The sequence below is a fragment of the Erinaceus europaeus genome, chromosome 10 (assembly GCF_950295315.1).
Source record: "Erinaceus europaeus chromosome 10, mEriEur2.1, whole genome shotgun sequence".
Taxonomy (NCBI): domain Eukaryota; kingdom Metazoa; phylum Chordata; class Mammalia; order Eulipotyphla; family Erinaceidae; genus Erinaceus; species Erinaceus europaeus.
Window position 1 is genome coordinate 108,243,940 of NC_080171.1, and position 26,620 is coordinate 108,270,559.

The 26,620-nt window shown below is 42.3% G+C and overlaps 1 protein-coding gene across 2 annotated transcripts in view; it reads right to left on the reverse strand.

Annotated features, from left to right (window-relative positions):
- Positions 1–13,472: 13,472 nt before the first annotated feature.
- The window catches only part of PTCH1 (patched 1), a 77,059-nt gene continuing 63,911 nt past the window's right edge, over positions 13,473–26,620 (reverse strand). For both annotated transcript variants that reach the window (XM_060200475.1, XM_007539873.3), the window contains exons 20-24: positions 22,916–23,058; positions 19,900–19,999; positions 19,141–19,395; positions 17,024–17,579; positions 13,473–16,228 (exon numbers count right to left, since the gene is read on the reverse strand). In XM_060200475.1, coding sequence (XP_060056458.1) covers positions 17,025–17,579; positions 19,141–19,395; positions 19,900–19,999; positions 22,916–23,058 — 1,053 coding nt within the window. In that variant the 3' untranslated portion in view covers positions 13,473–16,228; position 17,024. The remainder of the gene's footprint in view (positions 16,229–17,023; positions 17,580–19,140; positions 19,396–19,899; positions 20,000–22,915; positions 23,059–26,620) is intronic.

Consider the following 26,620-nt stretch of genomic DNA (forward strand, 5'->3'; position numbering starts at 1 on the left):
CAAATAAAATTAAAAACTAAAGCAATGTGGTCTGAGAGGTAGTGCAGTGGATAAAGCCTTCGACTCTCAAGCATGAGGTCCTGAGTTTGATCTCTGGCAGCACATGTACCAGAGTGATGTCTGGTTCTTTCTCTCTCGCCTCCTATCTCCTTCATGAATAAGTAAATAAAATCTTTAAAATAAATAAATTTTAAAAATGTATTTTAAAAAAAACTAAAGAAAGCAGTACCACAGGTGTCTCTCTGTCTCTCTCCCTCTCTACCCCTCCCTCCCTTCCCTCTTGATTTCTGACAGTCTCTATCCAATCAATAAAGATAATAAATAAAAATAAAAAAACTAAAGCAAACTACCACAAAGCACATAGTAAAATGTCAATACATACTAATGTTTAGGTAATCACTTCACAAATTTCATGGTCTAAATTTGGTAGTTAAAAACTATAGAGTACCTGTATGGATAAGAAAATTTTTTTTGAATTTTACTGTCTACAAAAAACTCACCTTAGCTCCCATCACAAGTATAGGCTCAATATAAATAGAAGACAATTCTACAGGCTATGGTGACCTATATAAGGCAGACACAACTGCACTTAGATTAGAGAGATTTCTAAAAAGAGAGTAGGAAAAAGGTGGACAAAATATAGTTAGGCTTAATACAAGTATACAAAATTAATAATACTAATAGAACGAATGAGTGATATTGATGGCAGTCTAAGTAATAAGAAGGATTTTAACACCTCACTTACAACCATTGACAGATCAGCCAGCCAGAGAATGAGTAAGGAAATAGCAGCCTTAAGTGATGAACTAGACCAGATGGACTTAATAGCTGAATTTACATTTTCCTCAAGTGCACATGGAACCTTCTCAAGGCTAGGACATATGCTGGGACACATGATAATTTTCAATAAACTTATGAAGACTGAGATCATGCCAAGTCCTTTTTTTTTTTTTATCACAGTGCTATAAAATTAGAAAGCGATCACAAAAAGAAAACCAGAAAAACCTCAAACGTGTGGAGACTAAACTGTGTTTCTCAATAGGCATTGCACCAAAGTGGGAATCAAAGCAGAAATTAAAACATCCAGGAGACAATTGAAAACGAAGACACAGTTACCAGAACCTGTGGGATGTAGAAAAACAACAACAAAAGGGATAATATAACAGTGTAGTTCTTCATTAAGAAGCAATGAACACACACATGCACGCGCACATGCACACACACATCAGTCAACCTTACACTTAAAAGCAACTGAAAAGAAAGCATGAAGTAGCAGAAAGAATGAAATAATAGGAATCAGAGTAGAAATAATGAAATAGATTTTTTAAATTTTTCCTTTTTTAGAATTTATTTATTCATGAGAAAAATAGGAGGAGAGAAAGAATCAGATATCACTCTGGTACATGTGTTGCCAGGGATTGAACTTGGGACCTCATGGTTGAGAATTCAATGCTTTATCCACTGTGCCACCTCCTGGACCACTGAAATAAAAATTTTAAATCAATAAAACAAAAAATTTTGTTTTCTCTCTCCCTCTCTCTCTCCTCCTTTTCTTGTTTATTCATTGATTATTTCACTTTATTTTAGTGACCTGCCAGGGACTGAACTCAACACATGTGAAGAGCAGATTCCCCTGACCCAATTTTCTTCTTTCTTTGAGACAGAGACATAAAGAGATGAGGAGAAAGATACCCACTAAGAAGGGAAGACATCACAATATTGATCTACCATTCACAGAGCTCCTATGGCATAATTCTACTACGTGGTGATATAGTTATGTGATCTTCTCCATGTGCTATCTTTCAGCACACCCCCCCCCCCCAATTATTTTTTAAAGAAAAAAAGGGCAGTGGCACACTTGGTAGAGTGCATATATTACAGTGTGCAAGAAACCCAGTTCAAGACCCTGGTCCCCACTTGCAGGGTGGGAGGGAAAGCTTCATGAGCAGTGAAGTAGTGTTGTAAGTTTCTTTCTTTTCCCCTCTCTATCTCTTCTCTCCCAATTTCTCTCTGATTCTATCCAAAATAATAAAATAAATAGAACAAGGAAATATTAAAAAATATACTTAGCTAGACTCAAAATTGTTGTATGCTTTACATTGGGTTGTTCTAGCTCTTCCCCTGCCAAGAAAATTGGTTCAGTCCTGCTAGTTTCACGGCCCGCTTGTCCCCGCCCCAAGGAACCCCGAGAGAGTTCCAGAGTTCCAGAGTTCGAGGGTTGGAGAGTTGGAGAGTTCTTGGCGCCATGTGAGAAAGAGGCAGGAGAGTTTTGTTTGGTGATTAGTTCGGGTTAGTTTATGAATCGTTGTTCCTGAATAAAGAAATATAGCTTCCCTGCCCAGCCGTGTGTCCTCAAGTCTCTGTTACCCACCCGTGAAGCTAGCCCGGCCAGCTGGAGCCTCCGAATTTTAACAACAAGAAGAATGTTCCATTAAATAGAATTAGAAATTAAAAAGCAAAAATTATTAACAGATACCATATCTATATTGACACTTAATCAGTAACAAAGGAAATCAGACTATACAATGCAGAAAGGGTAAGCTCTCCAACAGACGATGCTGGGAAAATTACAGTCACATGCAATAGATTGAAATTGAACGACTCTCTAACGTCACACACCAAACCATGTTTAAAATGGACTAGAAGCCTTAATGTAAGATCTGAACCATAAAATACATGGAAGATTAAACAGGTGAAATGTTCTGTGACATCAGTGTTAAGAATTGTCTCTGGGAAATAATTTCAATTGCAAGTGGAATAAAAATAAAAAGACAGTTTGAACTACATGAAGTTAAAATGTTTTTGTCGGGGGTCTAGCAGTAGTGCAGCTGGTTAAGCGCACGTGGCACAAAGTGTAAGGACCAGCATAAGGATCCGGGTTCCAGCCCTGGCTCCCCACCTGCAGGGAAGTCGCTTCACAGGTGGTGAAGCAGGTCTGCAGATGTCTATCTTTCACTCCCCCCTCTGTCTTCCTCTCCTCCATTTCTCTCTGTCGTATCCAACAACGAAAGACATCAACAACAATAAAAACCACAACAAGGGCAACAAAAGGCGGGGGGAATGGTCTCCAGGAGCAGTGGGTTCATGGTGCAGGCACTGAGCCCCAACAATAACCCTGGAGGCAAAAAAAAAAAGTTTTGCCCAGCAGCAAAAAAATGAACTAAATGATAAAAATTGCTTCCTGACTGGGAGAGGCTATTGGCATGTAATACAGGCTTACTATCAAAAGTATATAAGGAATTTATAAAGATCCACAACAAAAGCCAAGCAAGTCAGCTTAAAAATAGAATATTTGAATAGGTACTACTTCTCTGAAGAAGATATAAGGTTGGACAAGAAAAGATGTCAATCATCACTTATTGTTAGGGACGTGAAAATAAAAACCATAACGAGATATTGCCTCATACCTGTGTGAATGGCTTACATCAAAAGGAATAACAATAAATGCTGGTGAGGATGTGGAGAAGGAACACTTGCACAGTGTTAAGGGAATGTCCATTGGTCCAACTACATTAGAAAACAGTATTGAGCTTCCTCAAAAACCTAAAAATAGGACTACTTTGTAATTTCATAATCCAACTTCTAGGACATATCCAAAGAATATAAAAAACTTCTATGGAGAAAAACGTATCCATCCTAATATTTATTTTAACATTACTTACAATAATGAAGACATTGAGACAATCAAAATGCTCTATTCTCCTATGAGAACATTAAAATTTTCTATTAAGAGCAAAGTGGAAAATTGAGGGATGCTTTATGACTAGTTAAATAAATTAGAAGAGAAAGTCAAGTGCTGGATAGCATTACCTATGTGTGCAACATACTGAAATAGAATTGCTGAACAGATAAAACAAAATTCAAATTAACCAGGGGACATTGACCACAAAACTGAGGTTACTAGAAGAGAAGAGGTTGGGTGAATGGGAGAAAGACAGCGGGGGGTGGGGAGGATGAATATTTATTTATTTATTTATTTATTTATTTATTTATTTATGTATTTATTGCCTCCAGGTTTATCACAGGGGCTTGGTGCCTGCACTACAAAGCCACTGCTTCTGGCAGCCATTTTTTTTCCTTTTTTTTTTTTTTAATTGGCTAGGACAGAAAGAAATTGAGGGAGGGGTAGACAGGGAGAAAGACACTTGCAGATCTGCTTCACTGCTTGTGAAGTGACCAGCTTCAGGTGGGGAGCTGGGGCTCCAACCAGTATCCTTTTGCTGGTCCAGCCCTCAGTACTATGTTTACTTAACCCGGTGCAACAACGCCTCAACCCCAAAGAAATATTTCTATAGTGAAAACAAAGCCAAGCAAATAAAAAATATATATGAGTATGTTCTTGTACCTGTGTATTATGTACATATATACCTGTGAGTGTGTGGAGAGAGGAGAGAGAGGGAGAGGGAGGGCCTGCTAGTGGCGCAGCTGGTTGAGCGCACATGTTACAATGCGGAAGCACCGGGTTTCAAGCCCCTGGTCCCCATCTGTAGGGGGAAAGCTTCACAAGCGGTGAAACAGTTCTTCAGGTGTCTATATGTCTCTTTCCCTCTGTATGTCTCCCTTCCCTCTTGATTTCTGGTTGTCTCTATCCAATAAATAAATAAATAAATAAATGTAATTTCATTTTTTGTTTGTTTGTTTTTTGGTTTCCAGGGTTATTGCTGGGGCTCTGTACCTGCACCATGAATCTACTGCTCCCGGAGGCTTTTTTTTTTTTTTTTCTTGTTGCCCTTGTTGTTTAATGTTGTTGTGGTTATTATTATTGTTATTATTGATGTCGTTGCTGTTGGACAGGACAGAGAGAAATGGAGAGTGGAGGGGAAGACAGAGAGGGGGAGAGAAAGATAGATACCTGCCGACCTGCTTCACCGCCTGTGAAGCGATTTTCCTGTGGGTGGGGAGCCCCGGGCTGGAACCAGGATCCTTATGCTGGTCCTTGCGCTTTGCGCCATGTGCGCTTAACCCGTTGCGCTACCGCTCGACCCCCTAAAATTTTTTTTAAAAGGAGAAACAAATTGATTTTGAGGTTAAGTGGTGGCACACCTGGTTAAGTACACACATTACAGTGTGCAAAGACTCAGGTTTAAGCACCTGGTCTCTGCTTGTGGTGAAGCAGGAATGCATGTGTCTCTCTGTCTCTTTTCTGTCTCCCCCTTTCCTCTCAATTTCTCTCTGTCTATATTCAACAATAAATTAACTGATTTAAAAATTAAAGTTACATTAAAAAAAGAAGGAAATTGATTTTAAGATTATTTCTGTCAGGATCTCTGGTCATATTTTCCTTCTACCCCACAGAATCTAAAAAGACCAGAGCACTGTTCACTTTTGGCTTATGGTGCTGTGGAAGGATTGAACCTGGGACTTCATAGCCTTAGGCATGAAAATATTTTTGTATAAACATTATATTATCTCTCCAGCCTTACATTTGCAATTTTAAACTAAGTCTTCCTCGCCCCTGACATTTCAACAAAGAACTAGATTTCAGGAGTGGGTGAGCCAGTGTCTGGGAGACAATAGCCAGTCCAGATGGAGAAAGAATAAGTACAATTGTCCTGGGGGCGGAAGCATATTGTGTTTGGGAAATAGCAGGAAATAGCATCACTGAGCTAAAGTCTGTACCATGGCTAAAAGCAGGAACATGGTTAGAAATGGTTAGACATTTCTTGTTCTTCTTCTTCTAGCGTTTGCCCTTCTTCCGTAGCCAGTCAACAGCATCAGGTTGAGCCTGATGTAAAGTTTTGAGACCTCCTTTGAATCTGGAGAGGTGGCAGTCATTGACTATTTCTTGTAAAGAACTACATCACAAGTACTTTCAGCATTGTAGGTGATAGGTTTTCATTGCAAGGAATTCACTCGCCATTGCAGCACAGAAGTGACATGTGTCCACTTTCCAGTAAATGTTTATTTTAAACAGCAAGTAGTGAAGTAGTGATTTGGATTTTGTCTGTTGGTTATAGTTTTCTGACTCCTCCTCTAAACACAAACACTCCAAGACTTTGGAAAATGAAAGGTAGTTTTAAAAAAAAACAACATAAAATGAAACAAACTGTTTTCTTCTAGTCTGTCTTCCGACTCTGGTTTTTGAACATTACTTTCTCAATAGATTACGTCAGAGTCTGATGAAGAGGTTTTTAGGTCCTCAGTGGCCTCAATTTTACTGAAGCTTTCTTCTCTCTCTCTCTCTCTAATATCTGTGTATTAACACAAGTGAGAGAGAAGGAAAGAATGAGAGTATCGAATTCAGGGCCTCATGCTCTTAAGTCTAAGACTTTAGCCACTGTGCCAGATCCCAGACCACCCCAGAAATTTCTTTTCCTTTTTTTAAAATCTTATTTATTGGATAGAGACAGCCAGAAATCAAGAGAGGAGGGAGAGATGGTGGTGCTGGGGAAACAGATAAACACCTGCAGCACTGCTTCACCACTTGCAAAGATTTCCCCCTGCAGGTGGGAACCAGGGGCTTGAACCAGGGTCCTTGTGCATTGTAACATGTGCGCTCAATCAGGTGCGACACTATCTGACTCAGCCTTTGCCCTTTCCTTCTCTCTTAACCCACACCCCCAATTTTCCAATTTTCTGCTACTTCAATTTCTCCCCTCTCTCTCATGCCCCATCCTGTCCTCACCTATCCTATTTTCTCCTCCACTTTAGCACTCTTTCCCACCCATCTTGAGTCTTCGTTGGTCTCTTTATTTGTTGAGTTTGTTTGGGAAAACAACCTATCCTGATACATACTGAGAAATAAATGGTGCTTTTCGTTATTAATATTACAGTTATCCAGGAGTGACTTTCCCTCTAGTGTCTGCATTGGGGGTAGACTTCTATGGGTGTCATTGTAATGAGAAGCTGATTTGCCTGAGTAAGGGAGAGAGGACAAACCTCAGGAGAGAGAATGAGAGAGGAGGAAATTCAGAAAGCGTCAGTGTTGACAGGACAGGACTCCTTGCTCATGTGAGTGTGACTGGGCAAGTATGTGTGTGTGTGTGTGTGTGTGTGTGTGTGTGCGCGCGCGCGCGTGTGTGTGTGTGCGTGTGTGTGTGTGTGTGTGTGTGTGTGTGTGTGAGTGTGTGTGTTTTGCAGTCTAATAAGGCTATGTCCTCAGAAGTGGACAGATTCATAAAGTCAGGCATCCTCTCTCACTTGCGTCTTGGAAATTCATTTTAATTGTGTGTGCCTTGTGATTACAAGCCATTAGAGACCATTAACCAATGAACTATGAATTTTGAGCATAAAATGCAAACTCTCTTGTGAAATACAACCTAGTTTCATATATTAATTGTTTCTAACTAAAGAGGGACATTTTAGCCAATTAGCTTTTGGACTGTAAGTGTAATCAGGAGGATAATTGGGAGGCTTGCTAATTGCTTCCTCCATTGCATCTGTTTGCTCTTAGTGCAAACATATACTTTGCTTGCACACAGTTATCATATACACATGGTAGATAAAAGGCCCAAAGTTCTTTGGCTATAGTAGTTGTGCAGATGGAAATCACCTGCACTTTATAAACTAACAGTAAAACAAATGGACTATAAGGATAATAAGACAAAATAGCATCAGACAGAACTAGATCCAGTTTCTAAACCTTTTTTGATTGCTGATGTTACTGGCTAATATTAGATATTTCTTACCACTTCTCCAGATTTCTTGGATAAAAGATGATAAAAGTCTCATCCAGCTTTAGCCTTCCATAACTCAGGGTAAGCTCCCGTGATTTATGACAACCTTTAACAATTCTATTTAAGGAGGTAGCTATGTGGAAAAAGAACTGATAATAAGGGTCACATGTGTCTGTGAAAAATTGAGCCTTGTTACAAATATTGGATTGTCAGAAAAGTCATGACACATGTTTTTTGCATAAAAAAAAATAGGGGCTGGATGGTGGCACGCCTGGTTAAGCACTCACGTTACAGTGCACAAAGATCCAGGTTCGAGCCCCCAGTCCCCCACCTGCAGGGGGAAGGCTTCATGAGTGGTGAAGCAGGGCTGCAGGTGTCTCTCTGTCTCTCTCCCACTCTGTATTCCCCTTCCATCTCAATTTCTGTCTATCTCTATCTAATAAATAAATAAAATTTAAAAAAATACATCATGACTTTTAGATCATTTAAAACAAACAAACAAACAAACACATCATAACGGCTCTTAGAGCCAGTGGATTTTTTGAAGGGAGTCTTTGACGATGGTTTGGCAAACTGTTCCACTCATTTTTTTCTTTTTCTTTTTTTTTTAAATCCTTTTAAAAATACTTATTTATTCATTCCTTTTTGTTGCCCTTGTTGTTTTACTGTTGTAGTTATTATTGTTGTTGTTACTGATGTCATCATTGTTAGATAGGACAGAGAGAAATGGAGAGGGGAGGTGAAGACAGAGAGGGGGAGAGAAAGACAGACACCTGCAGACTCTGTAGGTGGGGAGCCGGAGGCTCGAACCGGGATCCTTGCACTTCACGTCACGTGCGCTTAACCCTCTGCACTACCGCTGGACTCCTTCCACTCCTCTTTTTTTTTTCTTATACCTCATCTTTATTTTATTTTTTTCTAGTTTTGTGGTACTTTGATAATTTTCACAGTCTCAACTTCAGTCTCTGGACATCTGACCTCATTCCCTCAGATGGATAGCTGTTCTCTCTGGATCCATAATAGGGAGCCTCCTCTTTTTCTTTATTCCTGCCTCATCTTGCTGCAAAAGAGGCTCTCAGTCCACCCACTGCTGTTGCTGAGTGAACTTGGTAATTACAAAGATTATTTTCTTGGCATCTTGATTTGGGTTTAAAGCTGCACTACTTATTATTGTATAATAACTTGCCAGTCAGAACTTGCTCATCAACTTCTCCCACTTCGACATAATTTCTTTTTTTCTTTAGGAAAAGAGAACAGGTTTTTATTCCACTCCGTCCTCTTTCTATGAGAATACAAGCTGTTGTCCACTGTAAGGTTTTGCTGACAGAGGTATTTCCTGGGTCTGCTCTAGTGTGGGCTTTTATCTGACTTTAGCTGTGACCTAGTTGTTAGCTCATGTTACACTCCAATATACTCAAACTTGGGGCCTGTTTATAGGAAGCAGATGAGTGAAAGAACACTTTCCAGGAAGGACTAGAAAGGGGGTACATATGACTTTGAGGAAGATGTGCTTGTAGTTGCCTTGTTGGGGCCTCATTCTCAGGACAAAGGTAATATCTGTATGACCACTTTGTTTCACTGCCTCTCAGCCTGAAAGACTCAATTTCCTTTACCAGAAGGAAAGGCATCCCAAAGAAGGAGGCCTTGACTCTATAACAGAAACACTGCAGTGCATAAAGTACAAGCTTTAGTGGTTCCAGGTTTACTTTTGAACAGGTAGTCCTGAGTCCCTCTGTCTTCCTGAGGTCCACCAAATTCCTAAGAGATGGGACCATTCCTTCGAGACCCCCTGATGATAGTACATGTACTTTTCTGGCAGGCAACTACTGCATAAAATGGTGTCCAACAGGACCTCCGTCATGACATTGTGAACAATTAAATAGAGATGTTTGAGGTGTGTTCTCATTAGCTCCAGACTTCATTGAAAGTAATTAAAACTTGGCAAAAATTCATTCTGGATGATTAATACACCATCTCTACTTCTCCTTTTGGGAGGTCAGTTACCAGTTACCAAAAATGAAACACCTGCCTTTACATCAATGTGGCTGCTGCCTGAAAATTAAGCAGCAAGCGACATTCCCAAAGCTGTTAAATGTGTCCGTTGTGCCAAAAAAAATGGAGCCTATGTTTACCTAAGACCTGAATAAATATGGTGGATTGTGGGACACAAACCTGATTAAAAACTGCTCCCTAGGCCAATATGTAAAACTGAACTTACCTGATTTAATTTATAAAGAGTATAAAATCAGATGGCAATGAATGGCCATTTGGTGGATAAAATATTTCTAAAAGAAGCATCTCTTAATTTGAATACCTATTAATCCAATTAACATTTTTTTCAGGGAATACAGATTTTGTTGTTGCAGGGAATACAGATTTTCCATGTTTCAATGAGCCAAGAGAACATTATGTATATAAATTTATCACAAATATATTTAGTAATGGAGTCTGAATTTACCAGGTGGGAAGATAAAGTTTTAAGACAGAAAACCCTGCTTAACAATTTTTTTTACTATTTTTCTGGACATTTTATTACTGGATCATCTTATCCCTTTGTCAGAGTTTATTGTATTACTTTAAATGCCTTGAAAGAGGTAGTTGAGTGGCCAGGGAAACAGTATAGCTGGTGGAGCTCAGAACATGAATCCTTTGGCTCCTGGTTCAATCCCTAACATTGCCTATAATGAAGTGGAGTGTATTTTTCATGCACGTGAAACTCTATCTCATATGAAAATCAAATAAACAAGCCAACAAACTTTAAGTTAAAAAGTGGGACCAGGGGACCGGGTGGTGGTGCACCTGGTTGAGCGCACATGTTACAATACACAAGGACCCAGGTTCAAGCCCTCGGTCCCCACCTGCAGGGGGAAACCTTTGTGAGTGGTGAAGCAGGGCTGTAGGTCTCTCTCTCTCTCTCTCTCGCTTCCTATTTCCTCCTTCCCTCTTGATTTCTGACCATCTCTATGCAACAAATAAAGATATTTAAAAAAAAGAGAGAGAGGAACCAATAAGTATAAAATCTCCCTACAGCGGCTCTCACATTTCTATAAGAGGGCCCCCATCACCTTAGATATGGGGATGCAGAATTGTTATTGAACAAGAATTCAGTTTTGGCTCTGTAAGACCCACAGAGAAGCTGTTTTGATTTTTATTCAGTTGTCCTCTCTGATACATATATTTAAACCAGAGTACTGCTGAGCTCTGGCTTATAGTGGTGCTGGACACAGAACCTGGGATCTTTGGTGCCTCCTGTATGAAAGTCGTTTTTTTAAAAAAAATTTGTATTATATTTATTTATTTATTGGATAGAGACAGCTAGAAATTGAGGGGGAAGGGAGTGATAAAGAGGGAGAGAGACAGAGAGACACCTGCAACACTGCTTCACCACTTGCAAAGCTTTCCCCCCCGCGGATGGGGACTGGGGGCTCGAACCCAGGTCCCTGCTCATTGTAACACATGCGCTCAAACAGGTATGCCAACACCCAGCCCCCATGAAAGTCTTTTTTGTACAATCATTATACTTACCCCTCAGCCCCCAGTTTATATTTCATCGCCATTATTGCAAGGGATACCTATCTATCTATATACGCACAGACTTCCAAGTTTTATTGAGTTGCCCAAATCAGCCTGTCAGCTAAGACCCTCTCAGCAAGAAAGTGGGAAGCAGAATCTAACCTGGGGTGGCCCTCCCTGCCTGTGAGCCTTGGAACCTTCACTGAGCACCTGACCCCGAAGCAGTAGCAGAACACTGAAAAGGGCATTTCTTTCTCTGGGCTCCCAGACACAAATGCAGCTCATGGGTCTTTGCTCTTTCCCACAGATGAACATATGTTTTTATGAAAGGACCACACAGAGGAGTTGGGATCTATGTCATTTCCAGATCTGGCCTTCATTGGCCATGTAGCCTGAGTTAAATTAGAGAGCCATGGCAACTTTCAGCTGGAAGGAATTTAGGAATCGCCCCTGCCATTGCATCAGAACCACTGGAACAGCTCATTAAAGCTCAGAATCCAGAGCCTGCCTCCCAGAGATTCTGATTTGGCAGGTCTGGGGTGGGGGTTGGGGGGTAGTGAGAGGTGAGCACGGCGCACCCCGTTAAGGCACATGGTATGAGGCGCAAGGATACCAGTGCCAGCACCGAGCCCCAGACCTGGAAGGAGGAGGAGGAGAAAAAAAGATACTGTTTTTCTAGAGAACTGATGTAACAGCTCACCTAGGAGGGTGCCTGCTTTGCCACAGATCAGACCTAGATTTGAAGGCCTGCTATTCCACATGGGAACACGATAGTACTGGGGGCAGTTTTGGTGCTATGATGTCTCTTTTCTCTATCTGAAAAAGTTGGCCCAAAACAATGAAACCTTAACGATGAAACAAAGAGACACTGATTACTTAGCAAGTTCTCATGGAACACAATGTACCACCATGTGAGGCTACTTACCCAGGGACCCATGCGCCCTGAGTACCAGTGACCTACAGCACTCTTGAAATAATGGTAGCAAACTATTAGGGTTAGTTTATGAATAATTTAGGTTTTGCAGGCCATCTGTGTTACAATTACTCATCTCTTATAGTCCAAAAATCGTCACAAACTGTATATGAATTGGGTATGTTGGTTTTCTGGACCAGTCTTTCTATACAAAATCAAGGAGGCTGTGGTCTATAGTTTCTTTGTCTCTGACTACATGCTTATAACCATTGGGTATCTTCCAGCAGTACTTGCTTTCAGCTCTACGATGCAGGTATTTTTTGGTTCAATTCTCCATGGCTGTGGGAACTACAAGGTGTATTCATAACCCCAAACACTCAAAATAAACATTATCTATCAGTCCTGTATTATCTGATATACTCCTGTCTATAACACCTCTGTTATTTGGAAAATCATTGTCTTTATAATAATGTTCCCTCCATCATGCTGAGTGAGCTAAGTCAGAGGGATAAATACTGACGATCTCACTTGTAGATTGGCCATAAGAAACAAAGCAAAAGACAATGAAGGGCGAGTCTTCAAGGGACTGAGGTCTAAGGCAGCAAAAGCAAGGATCTTGGGGGAAGGGAAATCACTTAGGGGAGGTTGGGGACTTAAGTCCCTGTGGTGGAATAAGAGGATAGCTTGATTGAGGGTGAAATGTACTGATACCGATTTGGGGGAAATGTGGAAATGTACACTTGCAACAACAAAAATCCCTTGCCACTATTTCCTCAGTAAAGTCAGATTGTAATAATAATATAAAAAACCAATGTTTCCTCTAATTATTAGGCATCACATAAAGGAATGTGAAGAGATGACAGGATAATTTTGAAAGTGAATTTGGGAACTTTTTTGGAACACATATGGCATGAAGCGCAAGGACCTGTGCAAAGATCCCGGTTCAAGCCTCCAGCTGTCGACCTGCAAGGGGGTCGCTTCACAGGCATTGAAGCAGGTCTGCAGGTGTCTGTCTTTCTCTCCCCATCTTTCCCTCCTCTTGATTTCACTCTGTTCTATCCAACAACAGCAGCAAAGGCAACAATAACAACAAGGGCAACAAAAAATGGCCTCCAGGAGCAGTGGATTCGTAGTGTAGGCATCAAGCCCCTGCAGTAACCCTGGAGGCAAAAAAAAGAAAGAAAGAAAAAGAAAAAAAGGAATCGTTTTCTTTTCTTATCATCAGTGCATCCATGAAGTATTGGGTTGTTGGGAAAGCCACGATGTATCTACCTTTCAGTGTTTTTTTTTTTTTTCCTATGTGTGATTGTTCAAGAGAATTAAAAATGAGTATTTACCAAGATTAGTAAAATGAAATGAGAATATTTATGGTGATCTGGCGTACTGTCTCTGTAAAATATTTCAGTTAAAAAATTCTATAAACAAAGATATAACCAACAAGTTATATTATTTTTTATTCATGTTAGAATTTTTCTATCAGTGTTTGAACATTAATATTTAGAGAGTTTGTACATTTTTGCCTTCCAAGGTTTACAATGAGAACCATGCTAGGTCACAAATGGTAACTAATACATTTCACAATTGTAAGAATCTTCACTCAATCTCACTCTCTTAACACTGTTCAAACATTTTCTTTTCCTTGCTGTATTTTACAATGAAAAGTGTGCCCCACTCATGTCTCAGCAAAGTTCCAGACATTATGGATTCATCACATATAAATTCTTTAAAAATATACTTCTGTCAAAAGACTTGATGACTACTATGTACACTACAAAAATAAATTTTCATATAAATAAATTATATGGCATACTTTTATCTTTGTAATTGAAATGACACAAACCCATTTCTGCCAAAACTGGCAGCCAATGAGACCCAGTTTGAATATTTATTTCTTTTAAACTCCTTAAACTAAAACCTATCATGAGTCCTTAATGAAAATGTTATATACTCTGAACTATTTAACATTAGTAAGCACTCTATACAAATAAAAATTCTGTTCAAAAGGAAAACATAACTGTAATAGTGTTTCCAATAGAAATAAAATCCCTGCAATTTGTTATAAACTGGCATGACAAATACTGTAGGAAAAATTCTTATGATACAAAATTATAAATATCAGCCAAGATTCTTTTAAAAAATTAAAACATCCAAATAAACAAACAAGACAGACAAAATAAAAACTAAGAAGAGCATTTCTAGTTGCCTGCCAGCCCCCGAGTTCTCCCTTTGCCAATGTGACTACTGGAGAAAGGTCTATGCTATGCAGAAAGCAAAGGCCATACACACTGTCATGCACCACACACACTGGGCTCAGGAAAGGAGCAAAGGCAATGCCGAGAGCCAGAGGGAGGCACATGTCAGAATTTTGCATCATCTTTTTCCTGAATGCAGGACAGTAAGTTTTCAGAGCAGAGCTGGATGCTAGGTAGACAGTCTGGCTGACAAGAGGCACCAAACAGTAGCAGCGGGGGTCCATTTAGAGCCCATGGCATATTCACATACACACCTGGCAGCCACAGGTGGTTTTCAATTAGAGTCTTACAGTTTCTTGTGGTGAGTTTTAGGATCTGAGGTCACTATGCTGCTGGTACTGCTAGGGACCTGTGGCCTTTAAAGAATTTTCCACATAAAACAGAAGGGCACAATGGGGCTGCCATTTGTACACTCCTACAGTAGCTTAGTCCAGGTACCAAGTGCTTCCCTGACATTAGCTGGTCTCTGGCTAAGAGGGGAGGAAGACCAAACCTCAGAGCAAGATAGAAGAATTGATTAAAGGACAAAAAGAATGGTGGGAGAAGGGTTCACCCACGTAAATATTAGCATACTGACAAGGATCCTTCTGAAGCTCACATCCTATGGAACTTCTGACTACATGCCACCCTATTGGATATGCACTATTTATTTGAAAAGACAAAGAAAAAAAGAAACCAAAAACCAGACCCAAAATGCCCCAGCTAATTATGCAGTTTAGGAAGAGAGGAAGTTTAAAGTGTAGGGACTCAAAGTATCACCTCTGGGTTTATTGTGGGCCCAGAATTTAACAGGCGTTTATACCTGTAGCAGGATCATTTTCTCCCAAAAAGATTTTCCATCCACTCTTAAAGTTTGATTGGTGTTGAGCATGCGTGTGTGCGTGCGTGCGTGCATGCGTATGTGCACGCTGGTAATGAGAGAGGTAAATGAAGGCTGCTCAGGACCCAGTTGAGGCTCTTAATTGTTTAATACCCACAAAGATAAACAGATGTGAGCATATACCCTGAGGTTCCAATGTCCACCACAATGATCCACAAAGGAATTTATCTTCTCTAAGGCACAAACTGGGGTATCTGGATGGCAGTGGGTGGTTTTAAGAAAATGCCCTGGACTTGAAGCAAGTCTGGCAAAAGGATGAGGCGATGTTTAGAGCTAGCCCTTTACTGAAACAATAAAGGTATCCTGACTCTCCTAGCCCAACTAGGTCAGAGTCCACTCTGGGTTACAGACAGGGAGAAGATACAAAGACACAAACGAACAAATCACAGTACAGTACAGTACATTGGGAAATCACACACGTGTTCACAAACAGCCAGACAGGAGAATCACATCCAACTACACCTACAGAAGCCACTGAGATTAACGTGCTTTCTTCATATCTGCTCATTAAACAACAAAAAATTACCACGCATAGCGTGTTTGCAAGTTAACAGTAACATTTCATACTACCACAGGGTTGTGATATGCAACTTTAAAAATATTTTAAACAGGAACCTTTACAAAATAATCCTATTACATAAGCAATATTTGCATAGAATTATACAGGTAAATTATACAATACTTAAGCAGCAGCAACATATGCTGGAATTTAAGAGTAAGTTAAGCTTGGTTGTGGCACAAAGACCAATGTACAAATAGGGAGGGGACCCACTGCGGTCATCCCTCCACTCACTCCTTGCTCAACGTTAGGAGTGGAGAAACCCAGATCACACTACTTTACATCCATTCCTTTTATATTACATGTGTACACCTCTTAAATACTTATAGAAATATTTCACAAAATAATACAATTGGTTACAGTAACAATGAACTGCTCTTCCAAGCAGCACATCTCGGTAACGCCCAGCAGTTCTCAAGCAGTTCCGGAAAAAGGTGGGGGGTGGGGGATGGGGGCTTCCAATCTTTGGCCTCTTTGCTTCAGATTTTACTCACCCTGTTAAAGAAAACACAAGGAACCCAAACTCAGTAACAGGTACGAGTTTCTATTTATGAAGCACAAAAGCAAAAACGCCTAACTCATCCATGGTGTGGAAATCACACTATTGTTGGGGCCTTGGGTAAGGGAGGGCCTGAGGGCTTTCTCAAGACAGGTGGCAGGGGTATAGCCATCACTGAACTGTGCATTTATTGCATTTGCCTGTTATAGCTTTTTTTTTTTTTTAAAGAAACTTATTTTTTTTCCCCTTTTGTTGCCCTTGTTGTTTATCGTCGTTATTATTGCTGTTGTCATTGTTGGACAGGACAGAGAGAAATGGAGAGAGGAGGGGAAAACAGAGACGGGGAGAGAAAGATAGACACCTGCAGACCTACTTCATCACCTGTGAAGCGACCCCCCTGCAGGTGGGGAGCCAGGGGCTCGAACCAGGACCCTTATGCCGGTCCTTGTGCTTTGCGCCATGTGCGCTTCACTGTTACGACATTTTTATGAAACTGAAAAGTAGGTGAAAGGTAAAGAAGTTGTTGTTTCTGGCAACTTTGCGAAGTTGCACTAACCTTCAATAGGTTAACAGTTGGAAGAGCCAATGTAACTTGACTAGTTCTCCAAGGATGACGACAAAGCTTGGACAGATGGACCTTGCTTTGAGTTCAGTTCAGGACATACCAAAAACCCAAGAGCATTTAGGCCTGAAAAGCCCAGGCAATTTTTGCTCTCTGTTCCTCCCTCTCAGTCCACGGCCTGCCAGCCCAAGTGCCACACACACACACACACACACACACACACACCTACCTTAGTTGGAGCTGTTGCCCCGGGGCCTCTCCTCACATTCCACGTCCTGCAGCTCTATCACTTCCACCTTGGAATCCCTCCTCTCACGTCGGATATTAAAGGGCACATGGGGGTCCTCAAACAGCCCGTGGTCAGTCTTGGGGTAGTCCTCGTAGCCTGGACAGAGCCCCCCTCGGGGATTCCGACTAGGCCCGGGCCCGGGGGCAGGCGGGGGGTGCACAGCAACAGTCACGGATGCCGAGGCCGTCACCGTGGTGATGGGCTGGCAGTAGCCGGGCACAGAGCTGCCCGTGGCAGTGAATGCTGGGTGCCTTGGGTTGTGAGAACGAGCTCCCCGGGGGCCCGTGTGGTCCCTGTTGCTAGGGCCAGGATGCCTTTCAGTAGAAATTTCAAAAGCGTCTCTGCGCGGTCTATAGGGGGGTGGCCGCAAGCCTTCTCTGGGAGGTTCCCTCCAGGGCTGCTGGCCTGTTCGTCCAGGTGGCAGGGACCCTGAGTCCAGTTGGGGCTGCTGTCGAGGGTTTGAGGTTGGGTGATGTCTCACTTCAGGAGGGACCACCTGCAGAGGGCAAAGAGGCAGGTTAAGACAAGCTGGAGTTCTCCCCAAGCTGGTATTGTCACCCCCCTGCTTCTAGCCCTCCCTTCTTGGCTTGGACTCCTGCCTGGCCACCCACACACGGCTCTTCTTAAACAAGTGCTCAGTCAACCCCACTGATGGCTGCAGGAGGCCCTGGGGGCAAGTGGGGGCCTTAAATCCACCAGAGAAATCCCATTCTCTTAAGACCTACAAGATGTGGCAAAGCAGTGGTCTCTTTGCACAGTACATCTAGGATTTCTTCACCACAGCTGGCTGCATGCACAAGGCTGCTGCCCATAAGTGCAGGGTTGGGGCTAAGAACATCCAAGCTGCCTCCTCCTATAGTCCACTCAACCACCACACCTTAGTCTAGGTGACAGGTGAGCCTCTTCTTCAACTGTGATGCTCGGACCCTGGGCACGCATGAATATTGGACCAAACTGCCTAAAACAATGCTGGAGACTATGCTGCCAAGCCCTTAGGGACACGTGACTATTTACACTCAAATTAACTAAAGTTCAAAATGCACTAGCACATTTCAATTCACATGTGGCCAGTAGCTCCTGTACAGAGGAACGCAGAGCAGGCGTTCCCATCACTGTGGAGAGTTCTATGGGGCAGCGAGGCTCTGTTCAGTTGTTAGGAATCTGGTTTCTGGGTCTCTATACAAAGCATGGAGCAACACAGTGGCCACATCAATCAAAAGGACCGTGACCAACTTCAAAGTCGTTCAGCTTGTACCTATTTTTAGGCTCCTGCTGAACAAAACCAGATTCACACTGCAGCTCAGCAGGCATCGTCACGGGGGGTAAAAGGAGGAAAATTTAGGTTATTTGGTTGGCCTCTCTCTCTTTCATGGAAGGGCTGCTTTGGCCTGGGACTGGAATACCCATTTCCTGGAGGGACAGCAGGAGGCCCTCAGCTGGAGCAACATGAGATGCAGAGCCTTCCTTGGGTTTTGTGTGTTGTATGCCAGGTCTGGGGGACTGAGGAGAGTCCTGGGGAGCTGAGAGTATAGGATACAGCTCCCAAAGCCTTTGAGAAGGGGGCTGCCAGGGAAACACTCAAAGATGCTTCTCGGTTTCTTCTTTCAGACACCAAAAATACATACTTTCAGCCCCCAAATTTTGGGACAAAATTTTACACAATAATAATTAAAACACTTTTATATCAAGGGAAACTAAAGAAAAAGGAAAAATGTCACTTCTACTGGCAATAAAAATACATATATATCACTCCGTTTTTGTAAATGGTATGCAGCTTAAGGAAGGAAGAAAAAGAAAGAGGTAAGGCATTTTACCTGTGACCCTTAAGTTCAACTTGCTTTTAGCTTGAACCAGACTTATGCCCAGGGCTTTGTGTTAACTACCGCTTTGTTTGGTCTGTGTGCAATCCAGTCACTGAAATTTCCATCTTCAGAAAGAACCCAATCCTGGCAATATGGTAGGATTTAACCTGATCTCTGCTTTTTAAAGTTTTTCATGCTGTCTGCCTGAATGATTTGCTGCTCACAGTAGGTAGGCCAACCTCTGGAGTGACTTACTGTGGAACGGGCAAAAACGGGATTTTCTGTGGCTTCCACGATCACTTGGTGGGCAGGACCCCTAGCACTCTGCTGGGTATCGTAGTGCCGAAGCTCCTCGCTGATGCCTGAAACAGTTGTCTGAGAACTGTACTCGGAGTCAGAGGAATCAGACCCATTGTTTGTATGACCAGGGGGCACAGCAAACCGGACAACACTAGGTAGTGGCTCAGGGGAAGGAGTGGGCAGTCGGTTTAGCCCATTAGCTGGAGACACCTGGGTAAGGAATTCCGTACAAACAGTGTCATCATCCATCAATACTAAAAGATCCAAGCACAATTATTATCACAAGACTGTGCTCCACCTCCTGGACTCTTAGAAGACTCTGTAGTCACATGCCTCCTACCCCAACCCAGCCGCTTCCAAAACCCTCAAGGGCTGCCTCTGATTTTGCACACTGGAAAGGTGAGCTGTGCCCTTTTTGCTCTCGTTTGAGCCCTGATATTTTCTCATCTTGAGCTGAAAGTGTTTTCCTGACATAGACCTGCAAGACTCAGGCTGTCAGCCATTTGTTTTAAAAGAAGAGAAATCTAACCTGTGTTACATCCCCTCAAGACAAATTTAAGAGAAAACAGGACCTTGGTTATTGAAATGTTTACAGAAAGAGCAAATAACCAGCAAATGTGGATTTATCCAAATGTCTAAATTAAGAGTGACACCAGGAAAAACAGCATTCAGGTGGTCTGTGGACTGCACATTATGCTTGGCATAATTACTGACCTCGGGATACGGTCCGAAGAAGGATAAAAGGACTGGAAGTAAAACCAGTCCATTGAGAACACCCAGGATCGTCAGGATTGCCAAAACAGCAAAGAAATATCTTTAAGATAAAAGGGAAACAGGAACATTAATGTGACAAGAGCAAATTAAACTGCCCTTCATGTTTCTGTGTACTGCAGCATATTAACACCCTAAGTGAACAAAAAGCCCCGACCCGCTGAAACCACTGTGGCAAAACTACAGTCCAAATTCAGCACGAGATTAGTTGGTTTTTTTTTTTTTATAACGTTACATTCCACAACTCCAAAGTGTTGATTCATGAAGAGAAGGCAAAAACAAAACAAAACAACAACAAAAAACCCCACCAAGTTTGTTAATTTTCTGAAATCTCATAGCATGTAATGTTATTTATGAATGTGTTACACAAACACAAAAATATGGAATGCTAACTGAATGGCTGAGCAGACTGAAAGCACAAATACAATGCAAAGGGGGCCCTGTTCATGAAAACCCAGCAGAAGCAAACAAATGAAGTGAAGGGTGTAGAATTTAAACAATTTAGCCCAGGAGGAAAAGCAGCCCCCTTCTGCAGGCAGCTAATCCACTGTGAAATGCTCCTGCATCTTAGAGCAGAAGCTCTAATTAAGTCTCCAGCGGATCAGGTAAGACTTTCCCTGGGCTTTCATTAATCACAACTTTCTGCCCAGAATTCTGTAAGTTCCAATTTTACCAAACAGCTCCAGTTGCAACCTTTAAAAAAAACAAAACAAAACAAAAAAAACCCACATACACACACAGGAACTAGGTCTCCCCCCCCCCACCCCCCAACCACCCTTGCAAAGAAAGCACTGTCCATTCTGTGGCTGCTGGGGCATTTGCGGGGGAGGGCGGTCCACAATGACATGGCTGCTCTGTGGGCCAATCTTTTGTTGAACAATTTAGCATCTCTGAATACTCTTGTTTTGCGTCAGCCAATTCAAACATAAAAGCTGCAGCACCATGAAGAGGAGGAGAGCACACAAGTGGCCCTGCTTTCCCACCACTGAGGGCTAAGGTCTGGGGGATCCTTCATGAATACCAAGGTGAACCTGTCATCTGACACTCCACACAACTGGAGGGAGTGAGGTCCATGTAAGCACTGCATTTCTTTAATGATTTCTACTGAAAGTGGCTAGGGGTGGGAGTGGGGGTGGACCCCGGATGTTCTGGCAAGGGGTGGGCAAAACCTATCTATGCTAACGGTCCTCTTGATCATAAAACAGAACAGGCAGCAAAATTTGCCATGTCTATATATGTTTCAACATTAGATGAAAGCAAAGAGAATCCTTATCAAAATACAAATACCTCACAGCTATTGTAAACACTAGAAACTTCTGAGCTGCATTAATAAAAACCAAGCAGCCAGTGTCCTGCTCTAATGTAAACTGGTGGAACATTGGTGGAGGCATCTATCAGCAGCAGGCACTAAGACATTTGCATCCCGTGGTCCGGGAGGTGGCACAGTGATAAAGCTTTGGACTCTCAAGCATGAGGTCCCGAGTTCATCCCTGGCAGCACATGTGCCAGAGTGATGTCTGGTTCTTTTTCTCTCCTCCTATCTTTCTCATAAATAAATAAAATCTTAAAAAAAAAAAAAAAAGACATCTGCATCCCATCCACCTAACTACAGCGTAAACAGACCAATTAGATTTCTGACTGTTCGGTGTATACAAATGCCTGCTCATTTAGTTGACCTTGGCAAGGGCTTTATCAGGTTAATCCACCCAGTTCTAGAAAATGGGAATCCCCCTTTAAGTGCTTGGAACAAGAACCCCATTATCTCTGGGAGAGAGCAAGAAGCCATGGGTTGGATGAGAGCAGGGATTTACCCCGCTGGTTGCTCTGATGCTAAGTTTGTTTCCTCACTGCATGGCACTAATCATCCTTCACCAGGCTGAGTCAGATCCCCTGAGATCCCACCTCACCCCATGTTTCTCAGTAGTTCTGAAGTATCCCTGTGAACTTGTCTCTACCATGATGAACTGTGCATTCTGTGGTCCTCCACATACAAGGTGGCGTGCAAAGTAACACTTGAGGAGCTTGTTACATTTGTGCTAAAAAGAAATTACATAAAAGAAACTACCTGACACAGGGTCTGCTTAGATATTCAAAAACCACACATTAAATGTTCCTTAAATCTTAAAGGCAATCAGAACATGAAATGTGGTCATATTATTATTATTTTTTCATCTTAGATGGATGATATCGAGGTAATTTAGTATTTAAATTTTAGGCATTTGAAATTTTCCTTTTTATACTTTTAAAGAAGTGATGGTCCATTTCTGTCGATTAATGAATTTCTATTAATTTTATTGTAAGGTACTATACGTGGTGGTACCAGGGATGAGACGTGGGAGCTCTGGGGGCCCAGGCATGCAAACCTTGTGTGCTATCACCAGGCTATCTCACCAACACTACAGGCATTTCTAATCGGAAAGCCAGTAACTGGGATATCAACTGGTCCTTCCGCTTTAAATTGTGGAGTTGCCTTTAATGCTAACAACATACCCTCTATCTTTTCTTTTCTTTTTTATTTTTTGAGAGAGATGCAGAGAGAGAGAGGAAAGAGAGACAGAGAAACACCAGAGCACTGCTTAGCTCTGGCTTATGGTGGTGCGAGCGGGACTGAACCTGCAACTTTAGAGCCTCAGGCATGAGAGTCTGTTTGCATAACCATTATGCTATCTCCCCCACTCTACCACCCATCTTTTCTTCCCAAGATATTCCCTAATATGACTTTACAATAGAGCTGAGTAAATAAACTCTGAAAGTACAGGCTGTGGTGATGGTGCTATACAACTGAAATATATAGATTTTTTTTTTTTTACTTGCCACTTATATCCTGATAAAACCAGGAGGCAAAGAGGTAGAGTCACAAAGAAAACATACCGCACAATGCCAGATATAGAAGGAAATAACACAAATCACATAAGCACATAGTGCTTTAAAATCAGCCTTCTCTCCTGTCTGTACATACCTCACAATGAAATCAAACTCAGATCCTGCCAGCATCAACACTCCCAGCAGAGTGGAAACAGCGCCATCCAGAACAGGTGCAAACATGTGCTCCAGAGCAAGCACAGCCCTGCGGTTCTTATCACCAATAGCTGTTAGGAAGGCCTGGGAAAGAGAAAAGTCAGGATGATCAGGTATTAGACTCTTGAATCAGGATTGGTCAACTTGAAGCAACTTGGTCATCTTTATCCTGCGATCCTATCCGCTGTTTTGTTGTTGTTGTTTGTTTTTCTTTCTGCTTGTGAAGAATTTCAAGAGCATCCTATTTAGCTGTGGAGATATGAAGTTCATGAAACTGGATCATATTTGGTGTTGATGATAATCTTGAACAACAATGGGTCAACAGAGATGGTGTAATGGTAGTACGCTAGACTTGCAGGCAAGAGGTCCCAAGTTGGACTAGTGCGACCACCAATATTCTGGAGCAGAGTAGCATTCTGGCACAAAGCTAAATGAACAAACACCCTCCTCCTTCCCGTGTGGCTCAATGCTGCATTGAGGTTACAGAGCAGTAAAGGCCAAGGTAAACTCATCGTCTCATATACAGCTTGTGTCATGGAGTCAGCAAACTACAAGAAGTTGATATGTTCTTAAAGATGCAGACAAAGTTCTCTTCATCAACTGCATGTTACCTCTAACAATTTTTTAGGAGCATTTAGCTGTTCATTTTAAGTGGACATCCACATACAGAACTGGGTGAAACTACCATGTTCTCTGTGTGGACAACTAGCAACACTAAACAGGGGGTTGCAGGTCCCCAAGTTAAGAGGGCTCTTGAGAATTCTTAAATTCTTGGGAGCTAACCTTGCAGGAGCTTTAGGGGCATTCATAATTATACAGAGACCTGGTGTGCTACTATAGTTTAAAGGCGTAGTTAGCATTTCCCTTATGAAAACCTGCTCTAGGAGGCCCCTGTTCGCAATGCTAGCTACCATAAAGAGTGGTTTTCATTCGCATCAGTATAATGTGACTTCTGGATTCAAGCGTTACTTTCAAAGTTTGATGCCTGCATGATGAATCCATCACTTCTGGTGGTCATTTTTTACCCTTTTTGCTCTTTTTTCCTTTCTCTCCCTTTCCACCCCCTCCTCTTTTTATTTCCTTTTTCTATTTCACAGAAAGAGAACTAGAGTGTGTGCTGAGAGAGGTAGAGATAAAGAAAGATACCCACAACACCTGTGAGGTGAAGACTAGAGGTAGAGGTTGAATCCAGGTCAGTGATCATGCTAAGGTGATTTCTGGATTCTTTTATTTTATTTTTTTGCCTCCAGGGTTATTGCTGGGGCTCACGTCTACGCTCGACCAGACCTGCCAATATACGCGGATATCTTCGCCCACCCTGTCCAACACTTGACGTCTCGTCACCCAATCTGGTCCCCTACGCCTACACCGAACTTCTCTGTTCCAGACTCTTGGAAACAGAGTTGGCAGTCAGCTGAGGTCAAGAACAAACACCTCATCCCAGACCCCTGCAAGCGTCAACCCGGCTTTGACCTAGCACGTTATGATTGGGCCCTCCTCAATCGCTATCGAACAGCCCATGGCCAGTGCGCCGCTATGTTCCATCGCTGGGGAGCCAGAGACGACCCGAACTGCCCCTGCAGCTCCAGACAGACTATGACCCACATAGTCAACGACTGCCACCTCTCCAGATTCAAAGGAGGTCTTGAAACTTTACATCAGGCTCAACCTGACGCTGTTGACTGGCTACGGAAGAAGGGCAAACGCTAGAAGAAGAAGTGCCTACATTATGAATCCACTGCTCCTGGAGGCTACTTTCCCCCTTTTGTTGCCCTTGTTGTTACTGCTGTCATTGTTGGATAGGACAGAGAACAACTGAGAGATGAAGAGGGGGAAAGACAGACACCTGCAGACCTGCACATGAAGCGACCCCCTCCTGCAGGTGAGGAGCCCGAGGCTCCAACTGGGATCCTTATGCCGGTCCCTGGGATTCACACCATGTGCACTTATCCCACTGTGCTACTGCCTGGGCCCCTACTTAGGGGTTCTTTTTAAAAAAAAAATTTTATTTATTTATTTACCCTTTTGTTGCCCTTGTTTTTAACATTGTTGTTAATGATGTTGCTGTTGCTACATAGGACAGAGAGAAATGGAGAGAGGAGGGGAAGACAGAGAGGGGGAGAGAAAGATAGACACCTGCAGACTGGCTTTACCGCTTGTGAAGTGAGCCCCCTGCAGGTGGGGAGCCGGGAGCTCTAACCTTATGTTGGTCCTCAAGTTTCATGCCATGTGCGTGCGCTTCACCTGCTGTACTACAGCCCAACCCCCTGGATTCTTAACTCAAATGTAAAGCTTTCTCTTTTCAAAGATGTATTTTCAAAGATAAAGCTAGGGAGCTCCTCTTTAGAAAACAAAACAAAACACCAAAAAGCAATTGCCTTCCTCACAGCTCAACTGAAGAAAGTGATTTGGAGCAGACTCAAAGAAAGAGTAGTGTTTCTATAATATCAGCTTTTTATTATGCACTGGGGGAAGAGATAGGGTAACTAACAAAACACTCCTCCTAAAACAGAAGTTTACAAATGCCTTAGGTGCATAAAATGAGCCCTGAAAGAAAGGTTACATGTGTGAGTAGAAGAGGTTCAAGGCAGAAGGTGAAGTCAAGACATGCAGCAGTTACATGCTGAGACCAAAGGGAATCAGTACTAAAGGTTGCAAAAGCAAGGCTAAAAATAATCTAAGTCCAATGCTAGGTTTCCAGTTAGGTATTTCAAACATCAGTGTGTACTCAGTCAATAAATACTTACAGGGGCCGGGCGGTAGCACAGTGGGTTAAGCGCACATGGTGTGAAGCTTAAGGACCGGCGTAAGGATTCAGGTTCGAACCCTGGCTCCTCACCTGCAGGGGGGTCACTTCACAAGCGGTGAAGCAGGTCTGCAGGTGTGTATCTTTCTCTCCCCCTCTCTGTCTTCCCCTCCTCTCTCCATTTCTCTCTGTCCTATCCAGCAATGGCAACAAAATGGGGAGAAAAAAAAAAAAAAAGACTCCAGGAGCATTGGATTCATAGCGCAGGCACCAAGCCCTGGAGGCAAAATAAAACTAACTAACTAAATAAATAAATATTTACTAAATGCCTCCTAGTCACCCCAAATAGCAAGTACCCAGGCATAACTGCAGAAGGGCCACAAATTAACACATTCATACAAGGCCTTTGAGTAAGTCTCAAATGTTCCTATTCTGTTCAACACTAGTTCTTTCACTCTTTGTCATGAATGTAGAGACTGGGAGGTCGAAAGAGCTGGGTGGGCTTAGGCAGAAGAGCAGCTCTTTGGCGTCGAACACCTGGCCCTTTGCTCAAAGGCCCCAGGGGATTTTCTTGGCTGCCAACTTGCCTCACCCTCAATTATGCCATCCCCACCAGACCTGTGAGTGCGTTTACATTTTATCCTTGCTTTATTGCCCTACCCTAGTTTTTAAATTGAGTGTGTATTCTCTCCCTCTCTCTCTCCCTCTGTCTCTCGACAGCTTTGGGGGTGTGAATAATAAAATGACACCAAATAAGTAAGGTCTTTCCTGGCCCATTCACAAGACTGTCATACTATTAACAACCCAACTAACTTTCACCTCCCATATCCTTCTTAAGACTCTCAAGAGGGAAAGGAATCAAAATTTCAGACACTCCTAGGAAATGACTGTGCATTGAAA